Source organism: Heptranchias perlo, chromosome 6 (assembly GCF_035084215.1).
Source record: "Heptranchias perlo isolate sHepPer1 chromosome 6, sHepPer1.hap1, whole genome shotgun sequence".
Classification (NCBI taxonomy): domain Eukaryota; kingdom Metazoa; phylum Chordata; class Chondrichthyes; order Hexanchiformes; family Hexanchidae; genus Heptranchias; species Heptranchias perlo.
The window spans coordinates 20142399-20156292 of NC_090330.1; the positions used below are offsets into that span (position 1 = coordinate 20142399).

The 13894-nt window shown below is 40.3% G+C and overlaps 1 protein-coding gene across 1 annotated transcript; it reads right to left on the reverse strand.

Annotated features, from left to right (window-relative positions):
- Positions 1-875: 875 nt before the first annotated feature.
- Positions 876-13591, reverse strand: si:ch211-266i6.3 (cytoskeleton-associated protein 2). Its single transcript, XM_067985389.1, has 9 exons — positions 13253-13591; positions 12945-13035; positions 9695-9761; positions 7539-8518; positions 6724-6919; positions 5410-5580; positions 4598-4670; positions 2339-2879; positions 876-2044 (listed from the first exon to the last, which is right to left on the reverse strand). The coding sequence occupies exons 1-9, from the start codon at positions 13311-13313 to the stop codon at positions 1801-1803; spliced, it is 2424 nt and encodes an 807-aa protein (XP_067841490.1). The 5' UTR covers positions 13314-13591; the 3' UTR covers positions 876-1800.
- Between the last annotated feature and the right edge of the window lie 303 nt (positions 13592-13894).

The following is a 13894-nucleotide window of genomic DNA, read 5'->3' on the forward strand; positions in this document are numbered from 1 at the left end:
TTAACAAGAACTTGCATTTATATAGAACTTTTAACTAATATATCCCCAGGCACTTTACAAAGGAACAGATGCAGAGCCATGGAAGAGAGTTACTGAAGGCTGTCAAATAGCTAGGTTTTGAGGAAGTTTCTTTATTGATGGTTTAGTGCTAATTTTAAGATTATGTCCCTGTGTTCTTGATTCCCCCACCAGAGGAAAGAATTTCTTCACAGGAGTCACAGTGCAAACTGGTTGGCAATGGAGTCTTACAGGTGTCAGTGTTGTGGGCACTATAATTTTTATAAATGAGTTATAAAATGGCAGGACCTCCACGATGCTGGCATTTCCCAGCCACTGATGCACACCCCCATCCCGCTAATATCAGGGCCTATATTAATAGGGGAAAGCAACAGAGACTGGCCCAGAATGCCAGCTGTAGCAGTATGTGACCCTTGGCCGGGGTGGGTGCAGGCAGCAAGGAAGGTGGGAATCTAACTGTCCTGATCTCAAGATTATAATGTTGGCTGAAATCGACAATATGTATATGAAGGAAAAGCTTGATGGGCCTCCTCTCATTTCCATGCTCTAAGGTCTTAAATTGGTTAGTCCTCTGACCCCACCGTGTATATTACCTGTACGATGAACTTGCAGTGACCCTTCTGTGGCATATTTACTCTGACGCTAATGAATATCTAATTTGTTTTTTTTTGGGGGGGGGGGTTGGGAGAAGAGGGGGAAAAGAGAAAGAGGTACATTTATTCCAAGCACTCCACTGTAGAGTATTGATTATAGACATTTAACTGATGTTGCAACCAAAGAAAATTCTTCATCCAAGGAGTAACAGAATGACCTTTTAATGAAGTACAAAACATTGAAAAGATAACACAAAGACCAGATTCAAGTAAGAATGATATCCGTTATTCTAAGCCAAAAGCAACATTTTCATTTTTTTAAAAAGTGAAAACGCATTTGGATTATTATTTCACAAGCTTGGGGTGAGTATAAAACAGTATATATAAAAATGCTTTGTTTTAGTAACATAATGATTGCATTACAGCACAGCAAGCAGGGACAAAAAAGGTGCTTTTAAAACTAAATTATATTTTATACCAAAAAAAAATCCCTCTATTAGTCTGAGAAGAAATAATTTTTTTTCTTCAATTAGTGTTCAGCTCAACTCCAGGACTGAGATAAATTAGAAAAAAAATATAAATTAATGCAATTACATACCCATGTCTACTAGGGACTTTATTATATAAAAATTACCCCCCAAACCAGTCTCCTGTGCAATAGCTTTGTGACCTTACGTTGCTTTGTATTGTGAAAATATCCATATTTTTTGATTGAGATTACAGATGTGGTGTAAATCAAATTTTGTTATTTAAAGATTTAAGCACTTAAATCTGTCATTTACATAGCCATTAAAAAAGATGCAATGATTATTTTTTTTAAATATTGGAGTAAAGATTAGTTGTCAGGGTTCTTCAGCTAGCATCTAGCTAGAAGAATAGCCATAGCATTAGACACATTAGTTCATAAATGTATATTTGAGTATTTAAGGTCCAATGCAACCTGATCTAGATTCTGCTCTCCAGTGGAGATATAAGAACCAATACTATGAGCCACTAACACTCAGGCTTCCCATAAAGCATGCATCATTTTCCTAGCTCTTTATTGTACTATAGCATACTAAAGAACCCTCCTATAGTGTATACAAATAGTACGGAAACAATTATGCAGCAGCAGCGTGCACTGCATTTTGACTAAATGATGCTTTGGAACATAAGGTGTATTTAATTAAAAGTTAACATAAAACCCATATCATTCAGTTGAAATGTTGGTACATTCTGGCAGTGCACTATTCACCCTGAACGCGTAGGCAGTAGACACTTCTCCCAACTTTTTCAGATCCTCCAAGGAGGAAACACTGGGATCATGATCCTGCAGCATTAATGGTAATTGGGAAGACACTTGTTCAATACGTCGAGAACGTCTTACAGGAGTCAGAAACTTCACATCTTTGATCGTAGAGTTGCTCTTTTCTAGCTGAACTGTATTCTTTGCACTGTAAAAAGAGAAGATTCAATTGGTTATAAGTTGAACAGGATTAAATTACCAGTTGTGAAGTCAACATGATCTTAAAATAGCCAATCCCAGTCAGTGTAAATAACTGAATCATATAAAATATAACAAAGGATAAATTGCAGGGATTTTACAGGCTGAACCTAGTCAAACACAACCTTCCTGCAGAGCCTTGCTAAACATCCCCTTGATTTCTTTCCAAAGATGCAAGAACTTTACTTCCCATATTGGAGATTTTTTTTAAATGTGGCAGGTAAAAATCAAAGAATTTTCTTACCATTGCGAATTAGGTGTTGCTTTCACATTATACTTAACAGATGATCCTCTATTTTCTATTTTATTCGGTGTCATTATTTGCTTCACAGGGGTCTTCATATCTTCGATCACATCATCAACCTCTTCAATTTCATAATCACCTTCAACATAATTTTCTTTGGTTTCTGCCTCACAGCCCTCTTTATCATCAACTTTATCCACCACAGAAGGAAGGGGCTGTTCTTCAGTTGTGGGCTCCACTTCTTGCTTCACAGAAAGTTGCTGCTCATCAGCTGTGAGGTCCACTCCTTCATCTGAGGGAAGTTGCTGTTCATTCGCCATGGGATCTTTTTCGTTCTCTTTGGAAACACTGTGTTCTTCAGTTGCAGCAACACACGCTACTTGCTCCTCTAGAGGGAGGCCCTGTTTATCATCTGTGCAGTAAACATTTTCTTCTCTAGGAGGCGTCTGTTCATTATCTGCAAGGTCCACTTCTTCCTCAGGAGGTTTCTGTTCAGTCATGTAATACATTTCCAGCTCTGGATCTTGCTGTGCTCCATCATCTTCAGTTCCGTTTTTTGCAATAGAGATAAGAGGTACATTGTTAATCGCAATTAATGTTGTGTTGAAATTCTTAAACTCTGTCATTTGCATAGTTCTGTGAAAGTGTTTAGAAGGTTTTAGCTTTACAACCATAGTTTTGAATAAGCTTTTCCCCCCAATTCCTGCTTCGTGTTGTGAAGCATAGGGAACTAAATTCATTATTGGACTCCTATCAAAGTTAACCTATTCACAGCTTCCATATCCATCTCATTCTCCAGATATACAAAGATGAAGATAAGTTGAGACTAAACATAACTGAAGTTAAAGTGAACATCCTAGAAAAAAACAAGTAAAAATTTTTTGCAATCCCCACAATAGCTATCACCTTAATCAGAATTTCATTCATTTGAGGAGTCCCGTAATACCTGAAAAGGGCACTTCGCAAAGGCCTACTCACTATAAGGGTGCTATACATTAATAATTTTATTTCAAGTCACTGCTCAAATCAGAGTGTTTATGCAAACCAGGGAATTCAAAGCTTTCTTCGGAAATTCAGTTTTAAATGCATTCCTAGAAAAGGGAGTCTTCAAAAGTGAAAAACCAAAAATAAGGAAATGAGGATGCTGGCAGTCAATGATGAACTTTAAGGAAAATGAGCCAGTCACCTACTTCAGGTAAAAATTAATTCTATGATAAAAATGCATCTTTTGACAAAGAAGAAAAACAAAATTAATTTTACAGACGTATAAGCAAGCCTTCAGAGGGAGGATATAAACTGGGTCAGAAGCATTATATTAGTGTTCTCATGGAATACTCAAAAGTAAAAGAGATGGGTCCAAAGCTAGACAATTGATTTGAGATCTCCATTTCTTTGGAGAATTATAACAACTCATAGCAAATCTTCAGTCGCTGATTCCGATGATGGCTCAGTGGACAAATGTATCTAGTGGTGTTGTGCTAAATCATAGAGGCCAGAAAATAGCTGATCTCAGCCAGAGTAGCAGTGAGGCACGACAATAACAACTTGCATTTATATAGCACCTTTAACGTAATAAAACGACTGAAGGCGCTTCACGGGACCATTAACAAAATTTGACACCAAGCCACATAAGGAGATATTAGGACAGGTGACCAAAAGTTTGGTGAAAGAGGAAGGTTTTAAAAGGAGCGTCTTAAAGGAGGGTAGAGAGGTTTAGGGAGGGAATTCCAGAGCTTATAGCCTAGGCAGCTGAAGGCATGGCCGCCAGTGATGGAGCGATTAAAATCAAAGATGCGCAAGAGGCAAGAATTGGAGGAGTGCAGAGATCTCAGAGGGTTGTAGGGCTGAAGGAGGTTACAAAGATTGGGAGGGAGGGGCAAGGCCATGGAGGGATTTGAAAATAAGGATGAGAATTTTTTTTAAAAGAGGCGTTCCCGGACCAGGAGCCAATGTTAATAGTGTGGAGTGCATCCAGATTGGAGAGGGAAAAAGAAAGACCCACATCCACCAAAAATTCCTCACCCCTGGACACTATCTTATGACCCCTGGTGGAAAATGTACATGCATAAAAGTCAGGGGTAGAGCACAATTGGCTCACTGGTAGTGCCTCGGTCTAATTGTCTACCAATACTCACTGACCAGAATGGACGTTTAGGCAAGGTACCAGAGGACTGGCAGCACCCATTGAGAAATATTGTAACACAAGTTGCTATCTCAGGGAGGGAGGGTAGAAAAAAAAAGTTGCTTCTTTAAACTCACCATCACATGGTTTCTTGGGAGTCTTGGTGTTTCTCAAAATATCAGCAAGTGTATTACGCAATTCTTCTGCAGGCTGAAAAATAAGAAGAAAAAAAACCTATTACAAAAAAGTGCCCTTTACTTCACTATAATTAATGATTAGGGACAAAAAAAAACCCTGCATGATAATGAGTATGAGTGGATCAGAGAACTCTATTCTTTTCTAGTCTATATGAAGGAGCTAATTAGTTGTGCTTTCAAAGTTCTAACCAACTTATTTCAATTGTCCATTTTAAATACGCCTCAAACAGTTGCTTGGACATGTTGGATTTAAAGTTGCCAACTCAGTTCAAAAGGAGCTGCCAACCTTACACATAATGCAACTGTTTTTGTTTGAATGTGGTTTAGCTCTTCCCCATAAACTACAGCTCTTGGGAGATATCTGAAATACTTGCAACAGTTTGTTGCGTTAAACTGAGCACATGATTTTGACTGCAGCTGGCTTTTAAAACATGTAATCAAGTTAAAGAGAATTGCAATCAAGCTAAGACAAGACAAAATGCACACAGATATAAACAGCATGATACAGGAATAAGGTGTGGGATTTACAATATAGCAGCTGACAGAATTTTACAAAAAAATGGGCAACTAGTACAGTACACATACAATGGAATACACAATGTTGTACAAACTAAGTTTTTTCTTCCCCCCCACTGGTAAAAGGGGCTCTACTCACTTAACGGATAAAAATAACATGCCACCCAAGCATTTGTGGAATGTTCCATTTCTTTCATAGTTTTCAGAAATAAAGAGGAAGCCAAAGTCATCAATACCTGCGCCCCCATTCTAATGGCTTGTTCATAAACAGTCATGACACCGTGGACAGATCCTTTGCGTTGTTCAAGTTGTGCAAGACAGATCCAGTACCGTACAAACTTCTTAGCCTTAGGAACGCTCTCAATGAAAGTCTGAAGAGTCTGCAAAGCATCTTCACTTGGGCAGCCCTGAAGAAAAAAAAAATTCTAGATCTGAAATATCCATTTACGCACTCCACTTTGTGGATTGGCCAGCTCGAGTGTAATAATTTGTTAAAAGAAAGATACTAAAGTTACCTAATAGGAATATATTTATTCTTCAAACGGAGGTATTTTCACATGCGTACAATCGCGCATGCAGCCCAAGTGCATTCACAAGGAAAATTTCAGGGATAATTACATTATCCACACAATTCTCTCCTTCCCACACATTTAAAGACATACAAGGATAAGCACACTTATTTTGAGACAAGCATAAATCAATAACACAGAAGACCTCAAACAAGGTCCTAACAACGATGGATGGAAGGCTTTCATTTTCAACACCATCGATACAGGGAACTGTGCAAGCCTTTTCCCTGGAAATTATAGTTTAGGAACTTTCTACAATAGGACTGAACAGCAACCAAACTGCCTGAATTGTCTAATGTCTTGAAAACTTACAGGGTTTGAAGTCCAAGAGGAAATGGAAACCCTAATCCCTTGGGAACCACAAGCAATGCAAGTAAAATTTACATCCTTTTCCATTCTTAGGAACCTCCTCATATACTGCTACAACAAGGAAGATGGGCAACCATTAAATCGACTTTAATCTCTCACTATTGGAGCATTTTGTTGACATCAAGATCTAGGATTTGCAAACCCAGGATCTTATCACAGGACCCCAGACATTTAGGGCTGTTCATTACAATTAAGATGATGATGTCATTCTGAGACCCAGAACTGTTACTGAAAAGTGATTCTGAGTTCCTTAGAAGTGGGGGGGGGGGGGGGGGGGGGAGAGGAAATCACTAGTGTACTTGAACAGCATGTTCAGGGATCAATATGCCCCAGATGGCTACCACCAAAAGTATTATAGTAATGTTTTGTCAGCTGAATATTGGTAGGTCAAGAAAATCAGCCCTTTCTGGACAATTGCTACCCTTGGGTGACTTAATTTCCAGCAGCACATGAACCTTGTATTTTGTGGAGTCTTTAATCATCGGTCTATACTCTCCTCGGTAATCTTCATCGAGTCCTCAGAAATGTTGTTCCCACCTACTAATCATTTAGTTTCTTCCTATCAGCGGTTCTTGATTAAAATGCAGTTTTAAGAGAACTGACAATTTTTACCTCGTTAATCCGTTTAAGGCACTCAGAAAGACATTGGTTGATTTTGTTCTCAAATTCACCCTCATTGTCCTCTTCAGCAATTGTCGTCCAAATCGATTTCACTGGTTCTTCCACAACTTTCTTTCTTTGCAAGGGTGTCATTGCTGGTCTTTTTACTAATTTCCCCTTTGACGTCATCCATTGTGTTAATTTTGTCCTGAAGTAGAACACAACTATGTTAAACAAATCAAAATATATAAATGCAGCAATCATAAACCTTTGGTATTTCAAGCTTTAACCTTTTGAGGGATTAGTCGACCTTTCTTGCTAATATAAAAATGATTAGCTATTTACCCAACCATAAAAAACTTCAAAATATTTTTCTTCACTGCATAAACAACGTGGTTTGTAATGCTTGTTAAATATTTCAATTCTTTCAGCAAAAAAAGGCTCAAATCCAAAAAGTTAGAAAGTGTGTGTTTTTTGGTTCCCTTTGATAAGTGAACAGTAATTTCAGTTTCAGTTGAACATCGGAAAAATCTCAAGGGGTGGGTAGAATTGCTATGGCCACATTTACAACAACAATTCTTCATCCAAGCTATCAAAACAAATTGAGCCCAGTCATTTTTAAAAAAAATACAAGTGATGGTTTCCAGAATCTATGATACAGGTCTATACCTTGTTGAATTTTTGAGAATTGTCTGAATACATTGGCAAAAGCTTTCACCTCCTCCTAGTCCCAATGGTGTCCAATTTGCTTCAGGGCATCAATTATAGCAGTTGGACCAAGATTACCAGATCCTACACCCCTAGAATGAAAGAGTGAAAACATTTACCTTTTTTCTTCTGTAGACTCTTTATGTTTCATAGGTTTATGGTTGCCACCAACTTTTGAAAGTTTCCATCCTGGGAGTTTTGCAGGTGCACCTTTGGAGGTGTTTTGGAATGGTACAGCAGTTTTCTTTGCACTAGGTGCACTGAGTGTTTGAGCAGTTGCAGTGTCACCGCTGCCAGATTGTTTAAAATCTAATTTTATTTTCAGCACATCAGTTGCAAGTGGTTTCTGGCTATTTGGAGTACTGAGATCAGTAGCTGCAGTTAAACTCTCTTGTTTGCTGTGGGATGTAACATTTAAGGTCTTCCTAACAGGATGCACATTTTCTACTCCCTTTGGTCTAGGTTTGTGCAACTTGCCTCTGGATTCTTTATTCTGCACCTCTGTAACAGAGGTACTTGTCACTAGATCAGATTTCTCCTGCTTCTTGTTTTGCCGAGAACTTAATCGAAAGGACTGGATTTTGGATTCTACAATCTTACCACGAAATGAGCCCAGCACAGGCTTCTTAAAAGTAGAGTTAGGAGGTTTTGATTTATTGCTCTTCTCAGCAATCATTAATTTAGCCTGCTCATTTTTAACTGAGAGAAAGGACTGGCTGAGCGTGACATTCTGCATTTTTGGTTGACTCTTTCCTTTTGATTTTTGTTCTATGTCCGAATTGTTCTTTTGGTCCAATGGCAGTTTCTCCGATTCAACTGTTTGTTGGGCAGGTAATTTGGTTTCATTAGTAGCTGCACTGGTATTTCCTTTTGATTTTTGTTCAACTTTCGAATTGTTCTCTTGGGCAGATGATGGCAGTTTCTCAGGTTGAGCGATTTGCTTGGCAGGCATTTTGGTTTCACTAGTATCTGAATTAGTATTCTTTATTGATGGCTTTGCTCTTTGCTTCAATAAAGTTGATTCAGATCGAGTAGAGGATTGGCATGTGGTTCTATTTTGAATAGGTTTTTTTGATTCTTTTTTTCCCCCTTCAAATACCTAAATAAAAAAAAAACCAGGAGAAATTGTTACTGTTTCATTTTAAAGACATTGCAATTTCCCCATCCCTTTTAAATTTCCTTCCTCTACATATCCATCATTGCCACTAGCACAGAACTGTCCAGGTCCATTGACTGAACAGACAGGAATCTTCTTAGGGGGAAAGCACCTCAGGCCAATGATTTTGTGTAATAGATGCTCAATTATTTAAAATAAAATGTTTTCCCTATTCTATGAGAGAATTCGTTTTTAAAGTGGAGGTGAAAGACATCAAATAATTTAGAGAGATATCCAATTATTTTGGCCTCAATTGAAACATGTCCAAGATGTGATTGGAAAGTGGCATAACTCATGTTTTTGCTTAATTTATTCAGGTTTTTTTGGACTGGCCTATGAATAAACTTTTAAAATCTAGCTTCTAGTTTCTTCCTCAATTTGTGTTACAGTTATAGTTTTCTCCTTTGCATTGCAAGGAAGCAAGTTTATGAAATAGGATATGGAAATACATTATTGTGATCAGTTAATGGACTGCATTGTTTTTTTACACCTCGGAACAGTAAAATTAACATGCTCCATCCAAGGTCTGAGTTAGATCATGTTCTGTAGGACTGCTGACAGTTATAGTAAATTAAAAGGTCACTGAAACCTTATTTTTCTCTAAATACCTTGCAGTCTTCATATCAACTTCTGTTTTACATAGGTGTTAAATAAAGCATAAAGGCCAAAACACCATTTATAGCTTTCTAACATATTCCACAAACTAATATTGCTAACAATCTATCAAAAAAGTTGAAAAATATGTATGACAATGAACTAAACAGGGTCCAAGCGCCATTATGGACTTCCAGCACATAATCTCAGCTGACACTCCCATACAGTATTGAGGGAGTGTTGGAAATACATATTTCAGGTGAGCCAATAAACTGAGGTCCCAGCTGCTTGCTACGGTGGACAGAACAGATCCCATAGTGCTATTCAAAGAAGAACAGGGGGTTATCTCGGTTTTCAGAGGCACTATATAAATGCAAGTTCTTTATCTATTACTGGAACATATATTACTAGAAATGTAATGTTTTTGAATATAGAAGTTACAGAACCCATCAATTTCTACCTTCTAAAGATGCAATAAATTACAGTTAAAAGGAGGTAATCTACATTTTTAGTTCCAGTACCTACCCTTGCTTCCGTTTGCCTTTTAGCAGCCTGAACTCTCTCAAAATTTGTCTTGTCTTTCAGGTAGACCCTTGAAATAAAAAGCAGTAAGTATAATCAGAATGGCAAGTGGACATGACTTGTCCCCTTCAAATCAACTTATTTACAAAAAAACCCCCATGTATTTGCTATATTAGCATTCAAAAATAACATTTAAACACTTGTGAGGGGAAATTTAATTTTAAGATATTTTCACTGTTATGATATCACAATGACAACACAACATCATGCAGCAACTTCAAATGAAGGGAGGGAGATGTTGGGATGATTAGCGTAGATGCATTTAAGGGGAAGCTAGATAAACACATGAGGAAGAAAGGAATGGGAGGATATGCTGCTAGGGTTGGATGAAGTAGGGAGGGAGGTTCAATGAAGTAGGGAGGAAAGAGGCTGGTGTGGAGCATAAACACCAGAATGGACCTGTTGGGCCGAATGGCTTGTTTCTGTGGTGTACATTCTATATAAAATTGCCAGTTACAAACTGCATAAGTCATGGTGAAGCGTGTGATATCAGTATTATGAGTCAGTGGGTCACATCTACTTGTGATGTCACTTGAATGGAGCTAACCAAACAGCGTCAAATGAACAGATGCAAATCATACTGCTAGTCCAGGTGCAAATAAATCACCTCCACCCCTAAATATGATTAAAAGCGAAAAATTTAGGACTAAAAGCAGGAGAAACTTTTTTTTTTTACAAACAGAGGATTGTATGGCTGTGAAATGGAGTCAATTGAAACACAGACCATCAGCATTCAAGAATAGGTTAGATAGGTAGCTGAAGAAAAGGGGGATAAAGGGACATGGAGGGGAAGATAAAGGGATATGGGAACAGGGCAGGCACTTGGGATTAGGGCTACTACTTGAGTGGAGAATAAACACCAACATGTACTTATTGGATCAATCAGCCTGTTTCCATGCAGTAATTTCTATGTAATCCCTTTAAACCAAGCACCTCCATCATTTCTTTTTACAAATCACACCCATTAGAAGGAAGATATGAAAATAAGTAACTCCATTAAAACCAAAAAGGCCACTTATCAGTTGCTGAATACGGCAACTGAAATGGCTGTTTACACAAACATTCTACAGAGATAAGATACTGTAAATACACAGGTCAGTTAGTATCTGTAAAGAGAAAGGACAGGCTGTGATGTTTCAGGTATATATGCATAATCATAATTGAAGACTAAAGATAATCGGGGATTTCAGAAGGCGAAAGTCCACACCAACAAAAGCACAAAAATATGGAGGGGGGGGTGGTGGGTGCTGCAAGTCATGTTTTTCATTATTTCTACAGGAATAAGTTTACTAATGAATCTTTACACATTGCATTTTCAAGCTATAAACATATTCAAAAATGATAGCCTCCGATCTCCGACACCCCCAGAATTAAGATACGGTGTGACATTAAAATAAAGCTCAGGAATGCCTGTTTATGTGAAATCCCAGTACTACAATCAGGCCTCAAATTTCAAAGTTACTGCCTGCCATTTCACAGATCCTCCCCGCCTTATACTACAGGGCAGATTCATGTGAACCAAATAGGAATTTTGACATTTATAACCTCCAGTAATGAGAGGAGCGTGACTGCTCGTCTATAAATACGATGTGGAGATGCCGGTGATGGACTGGAGTGGACAAATGTAAGGAGTCTTACAACACCAGGTTATAGTCCAACAGCTTTATTTGAAATCACAAGCTTTCGGAGCTTTGCTTCTTCGTCAGGTGAAGTGAGGAGTTGCATAAAGGCACAGCATATATAGTCAGAGAATAATGCCTGGTGATTACAGATAATCTTTCGAACTGCCCTTTATCACACCTCGGCAGAGAGATGATCACAGCAATCAAAGGAGTGTTCAAACAGGTTAGTCAGGGAAACATTACATCCAGGGTCATCAGGGGTCAAATGTAGCAGATGCTGGGGTTTGTATTAAAAACAGATAACTTTTTTTTGCTGGAAATCGCAGCAGGTCCGGCTGCATCTGTGTATGGAGAACAAGCCAACTACGACTTGAGTCTGGATGACTCTACGTCAGGTGGGGTTACATGTAGCGTGACATGAACCCAAGATCCCGGTTGAGGCCGTCCTCATGGGTGCGGAACTTGGCTACCAATTTCTGCTCGACGATTTTGCGTTGTCGTGTGTCTCGAAGGCCGCCTTGGAGAACACTTACCCGAAGATCGGAGGCTGAATGTCCTTGACTGCTGAAGTGTTCCCCGACTGGGAGGGAACCCTCCTGTCTGGCGATTGTTGTGCGGTGTCTATTCATCCGTTGTCGCAGTGTCTGCATGGTCTCGCCGATGTACCATGCTCCGGGGCATCCTTTCCTGCAACGTATGAGGTAGACAATGTTGGCCGAGTCACAGAAGTATGAACCATGTACCTGGTGGGTGGTGTCCTCTCGTGTGATGGTGGACACAGATACCACCAGGTACATGGTTCATACTCCTGTGACTCGGCCAACGTTGTCTACCTCATACGTTGCAGGAAAGGATGCCCCGGAGCATGGTACATTGGCGAGACCATGCAGACCCTGCGACAACAGATGAACGGACACCGCACAACAATCGCCAGACAGGAGGGTTCCCCTCCCAGTCGGGGAACACTTCAGCAGTCAAGGACATTCAGCCTCCGATCTTCAGGTAAGTGTTCTCCAAGGCGGCCTTCGAGACACACGACAACGCAAAATCGTCGAGCAGAAATTGATAGCCAAGTTCCGCACCCATGAGGACGGCCTCAACCGGGATCTTGGGTCCATGTCATGCTACATGTAACCCCACCTGACGTAGCGTCATCCAGACTCAAGTCGTAGTTGGCTTGTTCTCCATACACAGATGCGGCCGGACCTGCTGCGATTTCCAGCAAAAAAAGTTATCTGTTTTTAATACAAACCCCAGCATCTGCTACATTTGACCCCTGGTGACCCCACCTCAGTATTCTTGGATGTAATGTTTCCCTGACAAACCTGTTTGAACACTCCTTTGATTGCTGTGATTATCTCTCTGCCGAGGTGTGATAAAGGGCAGTTCGAAAGATTATCTGTAATCACCAGGCATTATTCTCTGACTATACATGCTGTGCCTTTATGCAACTCCTCACTTCACCTGACGAAGGAGCAAAGCTCCAAAAGCTTGTGATTTCAAATAAAGCTGTTGGACTATAACCTGGTGTGGTGCGACTCCTTACATTAGTCTATAAATAAGCTGATCACCTGCTCGCCAAACGGCTTCTTGCTTGATCTGCCACACTGTTCGCATATTTTCTTCTCAACAGACAGTCTTCTATTTTATGGCGCCTTTGCTCTTCACGAAAAAAAAGAGAAAGAAAGCAGTCAGGCCAGAATTACTAAAATACCTCCAAACATATTTATAATTTTTAATCGTTAGCAAATGACCCACATCAGTAAAAGTCATCGGAAGTTAATTCCAATCTACGAGCCCCACAGCAGCTTGCAACTAACCCGGTGCAAACTGTCGCCCCACAAACACCCCTTCCCCGTGAAACTACCTATTCGAATACCTTCATAAGACATCAATTGCAAAGGCTTTCCCACGGCCTGAGCGCTCGCAGCAGTTGCCATGTTAACGTTTTATACAGGTCTCTGTCTCTGATCCTCTGTCCGTTTGTTGCTCACTCTGTCTCTGATCCTCTGTCCGTTTGTTGCTCACTCTGTCTCTGATCCTCTGTCCGTTTGTTGCTCACTCTGTCTCTGATCCTCTGTCCGTTTGTTGCTCACTCTGTCTCTGATCCTCTGTCCGTTTGTTGCTCACTCTGTCTCTGATCCTCTGTCCGTTTGTTGCTCACTCTGTCTCTGATCCTCTGTCCGTTTGTTGCTCTTCGAGCAAGGATTTCCCGGTTTGATTTTCGCTCCCTGCAGTTGATTGGTCAATTTGAGCAACTACAGGAGCGACACAACCAATCAGGTCACCCGAAACGTTGCCGAGTCATCAAAAGTGCGTTCGGGCGGTCGTGACCTTGCGCGAGCAACAGTGCGCGGGGCGTCGATTGACGGGGCGGGGGGCGGGGCGCCTATTGACGGAGCGGGGGGCGGGGCGTCTATTGACGGGGCGGGGGGCGGGGCGTCTATTGACGGAGCGGGGGGCGGGGCGCCTATTGGGGGGGCGGGGCGCCTATTGACGGGGCGGGGGGCGGGGCGTCTAT